This window comes from Struthio camelus, chromosome 16 (assembly GCF_040807025.1).
Source record: "Struthio camelus isolate bStrCam1 chromosome 16, bStrCam1.hap1, whole genome shotgun sequence".
NCBI classification, from domain to species: Eukaryota; Metazoa; Chordata; class Aves; order Struthioniformes; family Struthionidae; genus Struthio; species Struthio camelus.
Window position 1 is genome coordinate 12,823,114 of NC_090957.1, and position 13,649 is coordinate 12,836,762.

Consider the following 13,649-nt stretch of genomic DNA (forward strand, 5'->3'; position numbering starts at 1 on the left):
TATGTATGTGAGGAAGCAGCGTGGCTGACCATGAGAAGAAATTGATGGTTTGCAGTATCCCTTATGATAAATGTTCGGACAGATGACTTTAATTTTCACATTCCAATCAAATCTGTACAGTGATTTGATTTCCTGTAGACACTCAAGACTCAGTGTGAGTTTTCTAACCTGCTTGTTGGGACTGTGTTTTTCAGCTTCCGGACCGATTCAAATTTGCTCCAGAGATGGAAGCATATGTAGATGCATTTTTGAATAGCTGCGATGATCCAGAGAAGCAGCTGGCAGTGATGATTGGCTTCTCTACTCTCACCAATCAAGGTTATCCGGTGGTGCCCAGTATTTGGAGGGTAGTGAGACACCTGCAGCCAGTGGCATTGCAGAAATACATCGACTGGCTCAAAGACATGTTCCTTAGGCCAGACTTGGACTGTTGTTTAGACTTTTCAACTAACCGCCAAAAACAGAACCAGGAAAACATAAATATGTGAGTGTATTAATGATGCACTTTCCTCTTCTTTTTCTGACTTGTGATTAGAACAGCCACCTGTGTGAAGTTTGGTTTGGGCAGCCAGTGTTGGCAGTAGCTGATTCCCTCACCGTGAGGTGGCCATTGTCTCCTATTCTGTTTCCTCTGTCCCAGAAGATTTAACCCTTGCATCTGAATCTTTTGCCAGGGCAAGACGAACAAAAGAGATCACTTAAGTTCATGTCCCAAGAGTAGCCTGTAAATACTTGATAAGTGTTTGTAGCAATTTCCAGCTAGGAAAACTTCTCAGAAAAATGCTTTATCCACCTTCTTGGCATTGCCCCTTATGCTGCTGCTCAGTGAATATCTCCCAGTTTGGTGCTGTTGGTACTGGGTTATTTGTGGGGAGGCCTCTTTCAAACGATGTAAACTGTTAAAACAGCGTGTCTCTGCGTTATAACTTGCCAGTAGAGTGAAGTCATAGATGCAGTACTGCAGTTTTTGAGGTGCTTTTTCGTTGAATGCAGTACCTCAGTGGAGTAAAAGAGACCGACTGTTGCATAGCGAGAAGGTTATTTCTCTTCTGTTGTACCTGTTGCTTTCTTATTGCATGACCCACTTTGCCATCTTCAGCATAAAGCCTCTGAATGTCTGAAAGTCCCCACAGAACTACATCCGGTGTCACCTCTTGCTGCAGTTGATTGTGTGGTTTGTGTAATTCAGTGTAATGTTCAAACTGCTGATTGTGCCCACTTGCTTATTGAAAGAGCGCGACATAAGATGGCTCGATTAAGAAAATGGATCATCCACCGACTTGTTAGTATCATTGAAAGCCCAGTGAAGAAAGAAGAGAACCTTGTGATGGACATTTCCAGGTGAGAATGATTTAAAAACTGTTTAATGTCCCCTGTAGTTGGAATAATTCCGTTTAGCTGCAATATTGCTATAGAGCTAAATTGTCTCCATGGAACTAGACAAATCAATCAGCGGAAGTATTCCAGAACATAGGGTCATTTAGAAGACCAGGTTCTGTTTTCAAAAATAACTTCTGCAAACTTATCTGAACTCTTGGCATAAGTAATTTAGGCACTTAAAATCAGCTCAGCCGCATTTGTTTTCAGTAGGCTTTAGGTTCCTGGTTACCTAGTCTGTTTTGAAGATATTATTTCTAATTCTTGCATCAAATATTGATAGGTATTTGTCTATGAATTTAAATATTTGGGAGAGCATGACCCAAATCTGACAGCCTGAGCTGAGATGAGTGCTGTAGTGTGCTGCCTGAAGTGTTGCACTTCTACTTCTGTGAAGTCCTAAGCATCCTTCTCTCTTTACCCTGTGTACTTTGAGGAAAGGGGCTTCTTGTAAATAGTGACATTTTTCAGGACATTCTTGAATACAAGTGCTAGGTATTCACCTAGCACATGTGGTGTGATGTTCTATGTGGTTTACACACCTGGACTGTTTTTGCTTTGTTATTTCCCAGCTGTCTTAATTTTTTTTTCCTCATCTTCTGTCTCTTCTAGGTTTTGCTTCTTCCATGCTTTCTTTGAGACCAAGAAAAAAGCTTCCCAAATACCTGAGACAAATGCCCTTCCGTCAGAGCCCCTAGATGAACAGGCTCATTCACTGGCAGCAAACTACTTCTTTGGGTAAGGATTTTGCTTGCTTGGTTTAAGCTTGGAATTTTCTCTCCCTCTTTGAGGATAAGATCACTCTGCAAACGGCGTGGCAAGAAGTTTGGGCTTTTGAGCTGCTATTGGAGTGTTTCTTTTTCACTCCAGGAGCAGGATATTACTTTTTTTAAGGAAACTTTAGAAATATTTCCCAAAGGTCCTTAATTTGTGTCCAACAAAACCAGATTTTTGCATGGCAAACCTGCTGAATATGTGTCTGACGATCAGGTAGGTGTTGAGTTGAGCTCAAACTGCTTTTCCTCATCTGGTTTCTCTTGCCTCTGTTACAAGCTAGAGGTGAGAGGACGTAGGAGAGAGGGGACGTGTGGGTTACTGTTGGCTTTCTGTCTGCTTTGCGTGGAAGCTGCTGGTTGATCCACAGCCCTCCCTCTACTGAGGGAAAAGGAGTTGAACAACAGAAATAGGACTGTAATAACAGACACTTTTGAACAGGCAATTCCTGGGAAGGTGCTCCAACCACAGTAGAGGGACAGCACAGGACGTGGTGGGACAAAGAATGGGACATTTTCAAATAGGAAATAAAATATATTTAATTTATTAATAAAAGCAATTGATTATTAATTTTTTTAAATTTACTTATTTAAAATATAAAAAGGCACTCACTTTCCCCTGTGTTCCAGTTCCTAGCTGTAAGATGGTAGTTCTTTACTTCTTATGCTGAAATCCCAGTGAGGAGAGAGCTCACAAGAGGCAAAACTTAGCTGGCTTTGGGTCACTGAGATATGGCACAGTGCAAATTGGGTTGTAGAGGATAGCTGTCATTACGTTTTGGGCTGTGGAACAGAGTAACTTATAAATAATGTCATTCAGTAGCTTGACAAGCCTGTTTAATTCAAGAACTGAGACCTAGATTCAGAGTGCAGTCCACTTGGCCCCCTGCTTTGTGTTTCCCCTAACAGAGCAGTGAGTAGAGTCAGTTGTTGGCACCGGTGCCCAGTTTGGCTTTGACAAATTTAGATCAGCACTAATGGCAATAACGTTTTTTTACCATATAACGTTTTTTGCACCAAAATGATCCATTTGTATGTGTGTCTTCACTGTGCCTGGATACATGCGCAGGTTGAAACTTAGGCCCTGTAAATTTCGGTTGAAGCGTGTGACCAGAGCTCTGAGGTGAGAGTGCTCTACCTGTGTTGAATATTTTGAAAAGGAAAAGGCCATCTGATTCCTTTCACATGAACATACAGGCTGCTTCCTTTGCAGGTTACTTCAGACTTTAAACACCCTGACCGTCTTGGGGGATACAGCAGAGGCTGCAGCCCTGAGGGAGAAGCACATCCATGGCGTGACTGCAGATGGGAAGCTGTGGATCTTTCTCCTTGTTGAGTATGCCAATGAGCTACTTTCCAGCGAGAAGCATGTCAAAGCTGTGACGCCTTTTACCAAGGGACAGAGGGATGCCTGGGAGAGGTGAGAGGCTTGGGAAGCTGGGTGCTGGGTTGGTGGCATGAGGAAGGTGGAAAAGCCCTAGTTTTACTCTCTCTTTGGGCCAATAAAAGCGTATTACCTGTATTTGCCAGTCCTCCTCTCTCAGTCCTGGCTGCTGTAGTGGAACTGTTTCACAGGCAGTGGCAGTTCTGTTTCTTCCCTTTGTTTAGGATGTGACACCTGGGACTAGGTTGTGAGATGCCTTCTTGTTCCCTCTCACTGCACTCTTTTCTTCTTGTTCTTTCTGTGTGTTAAATGTCTGTAGGTAGCCATGTCCTTCTCTGCCTTCATTCGTAATCGTTCTCCCAAACTCAGTTCCAAGTCTGCTAATCTCTTCTAGTAATGTCCATTCTGAGTTCCCAGTGACTCCAACTCGCCCTTTTCTGAAATCAGTTCCCCATGAAGGCCTACGCCTTGACTGTAGTATTAAGAATTCAGCCTGTGCCCAGACGCAGAGGTTTTCATAAGCTACACAGAGGGTGAGAGGCTATTGTTGGGTTAAGATTTTATCCTACATGTATAAGCCCGGTATTTATAAATTGAATATTGAATACAGAAAATGGTACAGTGGCTGTGGTTATGTTTTTAGTCTGTTCATAAGAGAGGATTCACTGTTGTACTTGTGAAAGACTCATAAGCGTTTCTTTCCTCAGAACACTTCAGTCTGTGAAAAATTTGCAGAAGAAGGAAAATAAATCAGACAGTGCCAAAATCTTTGCTTTCCAGCAACTTCTACTTTTAATGGCCATTCATCTTTTCAAGGTAACACCTCTGAAGCGTATTCGAATGGTGTGCAGTGGGCTGATAACTGCTAGGCTTTCTGAACACCCAGCTAGAGAGTTTCTTTGTGTTCAGAGATCCATTCTTTCGAGGCCTCTAGCTTCTTAAATGGGCAATTGGCAGCTAATAAGCTGTGATTTTTATGCTGACTGTAGACATCAACTTATGGAGACAAAGCTTGGCCTGAGCGTTGGTTTTGTCCTTGACTTGCTGCATGAGGGAACAGTTCCTTCTTTGTTTCATATTTTTTTCTGCAAAGGGGTTGTAGTAGCTCATTTTAATCTGTACATATTTGAAGAGATCCTTCGATACAGGGTATAGTCCCTGTGTTGCTCTTGGTAGCAGGGAATTCACGGGGGGTGTTTACTATCAAACAGAATCCAGCTGAAACGATGGAACTTTTGAGTGACCTTCTGGACTGCACGGAGAGGGCGTTTAGCAAGGAACCCAAGATGAAAAAAAAGACTGGTGAGTCCTTACTGCAGAAGGGGACGAGGTGGGTTTATTAACCTTTGAAGGTGCTGTAAAAATAAAACCTATGTTTCTATGAGGGCTTAGTTGTATGTAGATTAGGGTTCCCAAACTTTTGGACTAATAGAGTGCTCTCAAACCCCAGCACTTTTCATGGGCTGCTATGATTCCAGATTTAATTGGAAACTCTGTGAAATTATATACTTTTTCTGACTAGCTGTTGGTTCTTGTGCAGAGAACTCAGAGCCAGGATGGGTTGAGGTGATTGTGGAAATCCTTCTCTCCCTCCTTGCCCAGCCCAGCCTGCTCATCCGTCGGATCTCCAAGAGCGTGTTTGGACGGATATGCCCTAGTCTGACCAAGAGAGGCCTGCAGCTGATTTTGGATGTAAGTTAGACACTAGAGGGGATTCCTGGCAAGCCTGATTCCCTGGCTTGCCCTTAACAGATACAGAAGCATGTCTCCTGGCTATTCTCTTTTTTGGGATTAAGTGAAAGCCTCTTAGATTTAGAAAATGGGCCTGGCACATGCACTACTTAATTTTTAAAGTAGTGCGCGAGACATTTTTTTGTGGGGAGCTAGTGATCTGCTTATTTTTGGCTGTATTCTTTGGTAGTTTTAGGCTGAGGAAATTCCTAGGCCCATTTTAATAGCTGGTAGGTTTTGTACATGAGTATGAGTAGTAACCTTTCTTCTTTTCTAGACGGGCTAAGCACAGAGTTGCTAAAAATAGCTGACACCGAGCTGGTCACACCACTGAGTAAGGCGGTGTCTTCTGAGACAGTAATATATGGATTGCAAAGATCAGCCATCAAGTGCTTTATATGATGAATCTACTACATAATTTGTAACAAATCAAAATAACGACCGGTCTCCTATCTCTTCTGTTTTCTCCACCTTTTTGTTACTTATAGAAAGAACTTAACACGGTGTTGTGGATTTCCATAACTAGCTGGTACAAACATGTCATTATAAGCCAGCAAGCTGAATGCCCTTACTTATTATGTCATTATTCAGCTGGCTCATTGTGCTGAAATTCATGTCCATTGTGCACAAGAAATTCATCAACATAAAACACTTAAAAAAACAAACCACTTCCCTTTTCTGCAGGTTCTTGACCCGTACCAAGATCAGGATGAAGAAAGTGCTGTTGTTGTGATGGAAGAATCGGACAGAAAGATGAAATCTGCACCGGAGGACATGGTAATTGATGCATCATTACTTGCGCCAAATACTTTTCATACTGTGACCGTTTCAAAATAATGGTCCTTCTGATCTGTGGTAATAGACGTAATTGCATTTCTCTGTCTTAAATAAAATGTCTGCTGCTCTGTTAAGATTTATTTTCAATGTACTAAATGCAAATATCATGTTGAAAGTGCATGTTTATTAGTCTCTTGGCCTTGAAGGTAAATGCTGTTGAAAGTATGGCTATTTGAAAGATGACTTTCTGACAACAAATGACCACGTCCCGAAACTAGTACAGGCCTCCCTTTTTTGCAGCCGCAGACTGAATCGTTGCTGTGATGCACAGCCATCTGGTTTCAAGATCTTGAGCTTTAAAAGCTGCAGAGATTTGACTCATGAACTATTGTGAGCGTTAGCAAAAAGGAGAGTAGGATGAAGGTTGTTACTTCAGTTACTCCTTGGAAGCTGCTTTTTGAAATTCATTTAATACGTCAGATTAGTCTGTATTATGTTCTGGTTTTAGGTCTTGTGAAGACCTGCCATCTCTCTTGTTGCCTTTACAAGTAAGGGGTCCTTACTTGTATCTGAGGGCTGTAGGCAAGGGTGGGCCTGTGCTGTTGTTTCCGAACAGTGAGATACCTGAGAAATGAGGAGGACTGGCAGAACAGTGGGCTCAGGAGATGAACTTTTCTTTCTTAGGATGATGAAATAAGTGGGGACTCCTCAGATGAAGGTGGCTCTGAGGAAGAGAATGACAGTGGAGATGAAGATAAGAATGAAGAAGTCGATGAAGATTTTCGCAGTCAGCTGATGAATGTTCTCCAAGCAGGGAGTGCATTGGTACGTTTTGACTGTCTGGAGATACCAGGGGAGTGGGGGGTGATGCAAGGTTATCTAATGCCCACCTTCTACTTACGCCCTTGCAGCGAGAGCTCTGACAGTCATTTTTGTATGGCGCTTGAAGCAGGAGGTCAGGATCTTCAAAGCAAGCTGTGGAGTTAGTCACTTGTTCTCGTATTTAATGTTAGTGGGCCTCAGGTGCTTTTGCCTGTCAGTTTTAGCCTCGTAGCTTGGATTCCTGCCTGCCATAAATGAGACTGATGTGAACTAAAGCACTGAGATGTTGCTTTATGGTGTCTGTACTGGCTGGCCTGTGTGAAGGAGTGTGATCCCTGTAGGCTGTTCTGGAGACTTCCTGTAGTAGGAGTGTGGATAATGATTTCTAGAAAGGCTACTGACATGGCAACACGTTAACCTCTTTTGCTGAAGGAGCAGTAGCAGCCGGTGTCAAAACCCCAGACCTCTTCCCTCTTCAGGTCCTCGCTCTCTTAAGTGTTAGCACTTTGCAGCCAGGATTACCTGGTAGGAAACATGAGCTGGATATCTCATTGATCTGAGCATCCATTTTGTCTCTCCATGTTGCTGTTCAGGGTCTGGAGTTAGCGACATTCATCCTATGAGTCTGTTCCTGAAGCAGCTGTGGTCTTCCTCACCCTGCAGGGTTAGGGCTGTCATAGGCAACTGAGCCTGAGGAACTTTATTTTTGAAATACATGAAATAACATGTAGTTTTTACCTTCTAAAAAACAAAAGGGAGGAGATGAGAGCGATGAAGAGCTGGATGATGAGGCTATGATGGCTCTTGACAAGAACATCTCGGCCCTCTTTGCGGAGCAGCAGAAACGGATCCAGGCAAAGAAGGATGAGAGAGACAGGATGCGGAAGGAGAAGATCCTACGCAGGGATTTCAAGATTAAGGTGGGAGATCGGTGTTTAGCACAAAGGCCTCTGGCTCGCTAGCGTGTTAGGTGTAGCCTACTGCATGCAGTGAACTACTTAGACGAAATAGTTTGGACATTTACTTAAGTTGCAAGCTTCTGGAGGTTGGGACTGGATTGCACCTCACCTGGCACAAGAAGGTCGTGGTCAGCAAATGAGGCTTCAGATGCTTACTTCTAAACAAAAAACAGGAGGTTGTCCTGTCAAAAAGTGAACAGTTTCTGTTTGTTAAACAGAAATGCTTCAGAGTATTAGCTCCCTCCCCCACCTACCCGAAGGTAGCTAGGTGCTTGTCAGTTTTTGTAAAGTGGGCAAACTTGATGTACCATAGCGTGACGTGCATAAAATCCCTCTGATAACTTTGCAGTGTAAGCTTTCCCCTAGTTTGTTATGCTAATAAAATCAGGAGAAGTATGATGAGATCCCCCTCCCCCCAGTTATTTGTGTCTGTAATACTAACCGTGGGCCAGCTGGGGTCAGCTTGGTCTGTCCAGGGTATTCATCCAGGGACAGCTCCAGCCACTCACTTACAGAAACATTTGGTGTTAGATTAGGCAGATGACTGAATGGTGTAGCAAGCCATTGTTTTTTCTGCATTTTTATTCTGATGCGGTGCAATAGGAAGCTGATTTTATACTAATGCGCTATCTAGAAGTCAAAGGGAGTTTGCGGGGGTGAGGTGAAAGCCATCAGCCAGTGGAGCTAGCAGAAATCTGTGCCTATTTTCAGTGACTTCAGGTCTGGCCAGGTGGCAGTGATCCTTGTAACTGCTGTTGCTAAATGGTGTTTCTGCACAAAATAGTTTCAAACTTCAGTTTCAAACTTTTAATCTTCAGTTTCTCATGCATTATGAGTGACGGTGGAAGGTGTGTGGATCTCAGCTACAAATACAGTCATGTTCAACCCACTCCACCTGCTGTGTGTCCTGCTCCGGTCTGAAGGAGCTGCTGTGGGTAGATCCATCATGTTTCCCTACTATCTGCATGAGTTCCCAGCTCAGTAACTCTGTGTTTGCAGGTGCTGGATCTGATTGAAGTGTTCCTGAGTAAGCAGCCAGAGAACCCCTTGGTGTTTGACATCATTGAGCCCCTGCTTCAGGTGATTGAACAGTGCATGAGCTCAGACTCTGACAAGCAGGAGGTTGACTTCCTCCAGAAGACAGCCCATATCTTCACGTAAGTGCCCTTAGTCCTTCAGCGAGCAGGCAGGGGCTTTCGATAGACACCAGCAGTCTTGGTTGAACTCCCCCCACCCCGAGCTGGGTCTTTCTGGGAGAGAGTTGCTGTGTTTATAGACTATGTAGAACTGTTCCCTGTCCCCAATGATTAGTCAAAATCTGCTGGAAAACGATCAGGATCTGGGTTCTGCCGTCTAAGGGACTTCAGGGGCCAAACCTTTTTGCAGGTGGAATCCTATAGATCAAATGATTGGTATTGCAAGTGTAGTACCGTGTTGCTGAATGTCTCCATAGGCCTCTGAGCTCTTGAGTCAGACCATGCCACAACTCCCCACGCTTACAGAGTTGCTGCTGTGGCTGGAATGAAACTGCCAACAGCTTATCTTATTATTGAGACAGGCAGAGTGCGAGTTCTCTCTGTTCATGGCCAGAAGTGAGGCACAATACAAGCTAGACATAGGCATAATGCATGATGTGTGATGTGACGTGTCCCCTCTACATCACTTCCTGCCGTCCCCAGCACTCCTGTGAGGCGTTTTCAGCACTGCTCTCCACCCACTGTTTGAGAAGCAGTTCTGTGGTGACAGTGTTTGAGGCAGCCACTTTTACTTAGTGTAAATTTTGGATGAGAATTGACTCTGCTGCCTAAACAGCTGCTTGAAGGTGAAGAGCAGTGAGTATCCTCATCCTGCTTGCCGCAGCAATAGCTGCCTCTTTTGTTGCCCACAGCTAGCACTGTTTTTGTTTTCAGCAGTGGGAGACTCTGGGTTGCTCTACCCCCAGTGACAAGGGTTCGTAGCCATGGGTTGCACATAGCTCTTTTTGTAGGTAATGGCTTTGGGTACTTAGGGCATGGTTTATTCTGAACGCTCTTTTAGGAACTCTTTGTGCCGAGCTAAGCAGTACTGCAGGAGACTGGATGCCCTGCAAGAAGATTTGCATGCCTTTGTGGAGAGGCTTGTGAAAAAAGCATGCAAGCACAATGACTCTTCAGTGGCTCTCTATTATTTCAGGTGAGTGCTAAAAAAGAACTTCTCTACTCTGTGCTGCGGGCATGGCTGTGACCATGGCTGGTCTGTAAGCAGGCACAGTGTTGCACGCTAAAACACTTCAGAGAAGCGAGAGACTCCGTAAAAGTTGGACGTGAGCATCTGTGTCTTACATGAGGAATAGTTGTCCTGGTGGTCTGAAGCATTTCCAGAGATGTCTTTTGTTGTGGTGATCATCTTCTATGGGCCCTGTGACATAGAAACGGTCTGGTCCAGCTTTACTGGTAGTGATGGGAAGGACTCCCTTGGGGCTTCACCAGGGAGTGATGAATTGCATGTGATTCAGCATAGGGAGGAGTGTAATTTAGGGTCTGTCTGCAATGATCATTCTGTAAATACTGTGTTTACCTGTCTCTGTGATAGCATCATGAGTACAATAATGATTATGACTTCTGTCAGTACGTACCAATATTCACTCCTTTGCTACTGAATGCAGGTGAATTAGGAGTCTCCACGATAAGGCTGTGTATCTGCTAGGAAATGTGAGCAATCTTGCTGTTCCCTGGTGTAAATGGGAACACCATTTACCAGCAGGCTGTCTTGTGGCTTGCAGGCAGTTTCAGGAGGACTTTTATACTCCTGTCTGGGATTTCTCAACAAAACTCTATGTGTGGTGGGTACCATATGCATGTCAGCCTAGTGCCACTGGGCGGTATTGGCTGTGCAGCACACCTAGGCTATGCAGGAACCATGGTGCTTCCTGGCAGTGCAAGACTGGCTGTGTGTGTGCTGCACAGTCCCTGGCAGCTTCCTGGTGGTGCCAGTCCTGAGTGGAGTTGCTTTCTGCATGTCCAGTTAGTGTGACATTTCTCAAAAGCAGCAGGCTGTCAGCAGGTGCTCTTGGTTGATTTGCCCACGTTCTCCAGGCCCGCAGCAGCCCAGGCTCCACTGCTGATTGGGTTGTGCAAGCCCTGAAATCCTGGACCTGGAGAAATTCTCAAGCTGTGCTAATCAAAACTGACAGCGGGCAGCATGAGTCTGGGGAAACCAGGATGTGAGGCTGATCGTGGGGTTGTCTCTGACTGTGGTGACAGACAGTGAAATGAGGCTGCCTCCTTATATTTGCCTTCAGATCTGGCAAAAGCGAGTGGGTTAGACTCGCTCGTGGGTTAGTTTCTGAGACTCTTTAACCTCCCTCGGTACGGAGCTAGCTGTCTGCCTCGCTTGGCCTCCGTCCTCAGTTGACTGGGTGGTGGCACCGTGACACTGTGGTAGCTGATACTTTCTCCCTTTTTGCATTTCTGTTTTAGTGCATCCTTATACCTGCTCAAAGTATTGAAGGGAAATGTGTCCGATAAGACACCGACTCCTCCTGCCCCTCTGCCAAAGAAGCAGAGCAGCAACATCCCACAGGCTTGCCAGGTAATCAGCGGGCTGCTCTTGCAGCAGTGTTTTTGGCAGTAAGCTTGCATTACCTCATTTCTTTGAGTGAGCATCGCTTATTCAGGCTCACTCTTCCTGCTGCCTGCAGATCTCCATCCACATACTTTCTTCTCCAGACCCTAAGTTGTCACATTCCCCATCCTCTTCGGGCCCTGTCCCTCCTGTCTTTGCAGTGCCTGCTTGCACACAGCCACCAGGGGCTGCTGATGTACAGTGGATCTTAGGTTAGCTACCTGAAAAGCATGGTGGGTATTGATGCTGTTCACCTGGCTAATTTGCTGTTTTTTCATTAACCTCTTCACAGTCACTCAGTTCTTTTCTGGGAGAGTGTTGGGGAGCAGGGAGCCAGGGGACAGTGATGAGTAAGAGTGAGCTCCTGATCTCTTTCCGGCCTGGGCTGTTAGCTCAGGGTGAGGAGAGTGTGGAGCAGCCCTGATTCCAGTGGTAGTTGTGTGCAGGGAGGCTCTTCATCCACTTGTGCTATATGTGTTATCCCTCAGGGAGCCATGCTATCTGTTTCCCTTTCATCTACTGTGCTGAATTTCACAGGTCTCTGAAGTTTGTGATCCTGTAAACTGGGTGACCCAGGCCAGTCATCTCCACTAGAGGTTAAGGAAGCAAGGTTTCTCTGCCTGCTCTAATGCTTGCCTCTGAACTCCTCAAATTGTGTGCAGGAATCAGTGCCTTAATCCTATTGACATTTTGTACAGGAGGAAAATAAGCAAGGTTACCTCATGACGGGAGGAGACCTGGAAATTCTAACCAGTGAGATGTTAATTGGGGCTGCAAAGGTAGTCAATGTTTCTAAGGCTCAGCGAGAGACCGGGAGTGTTAATCTGAGTAACGCTTGCTCTGTGCTGGGCCTTCCTGGTAAGAAAAACAAAGTGGGAGCTTTTGGTAATATAAACAATATACTTGATGTTGAGGCTGGGTCAAGAGGACGCTTCACAACACCTTTAGGCAACTTCCCGGGGAAGGGTATATAGGCAGGAGCAGGGCTGTGGTCTTGTCCAGCTGACGACACAGGCAGCAGCTGAACTGAGTTGCTGGTTTGAGGGAAGTGACACGGTTTAACTGGTGTGATGCTGCTGCTGATATTGAGGCTGACAAGGCTTTGCAGTGGGGAGCAGGGACAGAAGTGTGATATGTTTCCAGTGAGCAGCACTTTGCAAGCATGCCCTAGAGCTTTTCAGTAAGCAGCAAAGTGGGACTAGCAATATATAATGCAATGGCCGAATTTAGGGAAAAGCCTGTGACTACAGAAGAAATTTTATATAGTAAGCAACATCTGCATGGGAGGGATCCATTTTTTTTCCCTATAGATACATATCTCAAAGAAGTCCCAAGTATAGATACTTCACTAGGAAAGTGGGGTCACATATTTCAAGATCCACCTCCTCTGCTCTACTCTAGTTTGTGTCTAGCGAGGGTAGCAGTGAGAGTTTGGCCTGTGAACTGACACAATGTCAACGTGGCTTTAACTTGCTGAATGGCCTTGGACAGATTGCTTGGGCAGATGTGCACAAAGACCTATCCGCTTGTGTGAAAATCTCAGCCTCAGTCCCCTGGGCCTTAATTTTTCTTTCTCCCCTAGAAAGCTGTGCTTGCCTGGCAATACGATAACAGTAGGGAACGTCAGGACGTGGTACTGCGTTCCTTGTTCACCCCTGTGACATTAGCTTAGATGTGTATGGACTGTGCAGGTCTCAGTTGGCTACTGCATGGCTTGGTTTCTTATTGTCCACCAGAGGGGGCTATTAGAATATTTTACACATTTCTGGGATTTTTGGCTCTCTGATCAGAGCTGGACCTTGTCTGCTGGATACCTAGAAATCATGAACATAGCTGCTAAGTATATGTAGCTCTAGATCTACAGATTCAGACATCACTACAGCTGAGAACACCATGTGTGCAGTGCAGCTGCTGCGGAGATGGTCTTGGAGTGCGATGCCCACCTAACGAATGCCGGACATGCCCATCACAAACCTAGAAATACAGCTCCTACGCTACATGCTATGTATGTAGGCTTATTAGAAAGTTGTGCTGCACTTCACTAACACGGTCATACTGCTATCGGCACTGCCGTGGGACAGCACTGCGGCCCGCTTTGGCAGTTCTTCATGGCACTGTGGCCTGTATCATATAAGCTACCCGAGGATATCTAGTTGTTGGAAAAATCTCACTGTGCCCTGGTAGAAATGAATTGCTTCATTGCTAGTGATTCATCCTAGTGTT

General features: G+C 45.1%; 1 protein-coding gene across 1 annotated transcript in view; it reads left to right on the forward strand.

Moving 5' to 3' along the window:
• Nucleotides 1-13,649, forward strand: part of MYBBP1A (MYB binding protein 1a) — a 60,993-nt gene that overhangs the window by 7,337 nt on the left and 40,007 nt on the right. Inside the window, exons 9-21 of the mRNA XM_068910450.1 lie at nt 195-484; nt 1,234-1,341; nt 1,990-2,115; nt 3,364-3,570; nt 4,242-4,350; nt 4,746-4,836; nt 5,075-5,226; nt 5,950-6,042; nt 6,727-6,867; nt 7,620-7,784; nt 8,823-8,980; nt 9,861-9,995; nt 11,282-11,393. Of these exons, the coding sequence (XP_068766551.1) occupies nt 195-484; nt 1,234-1,341; nt 1,990-2,115; nt 3,364-3,570; nt 4,242-4,350; nt 4,746-4,836; nt 5,075-5,226; nt 5,950-6,042; nt 6,727-6,867; nt 7,620-7,784; nt 8,823-8,980; nt 9,861-9,995; nt 11,282-11,393 (1,887 nt within the window). The remainder of the gene's footprint in view (nt 1-194; nt 485-1,233; nt 1,342-1,989; nt 2,116-3,363; nt 3,571-4,241; nt 4,351-4,745; nt 4,837-5,074; nt 5,227-5,949; nt 6,043-6,726; nt 6,868-7,619; nt 7,785-8,822; nt 8,981-9,860; nt 9,996-11,281; nt 11,394-13,649) is intronic.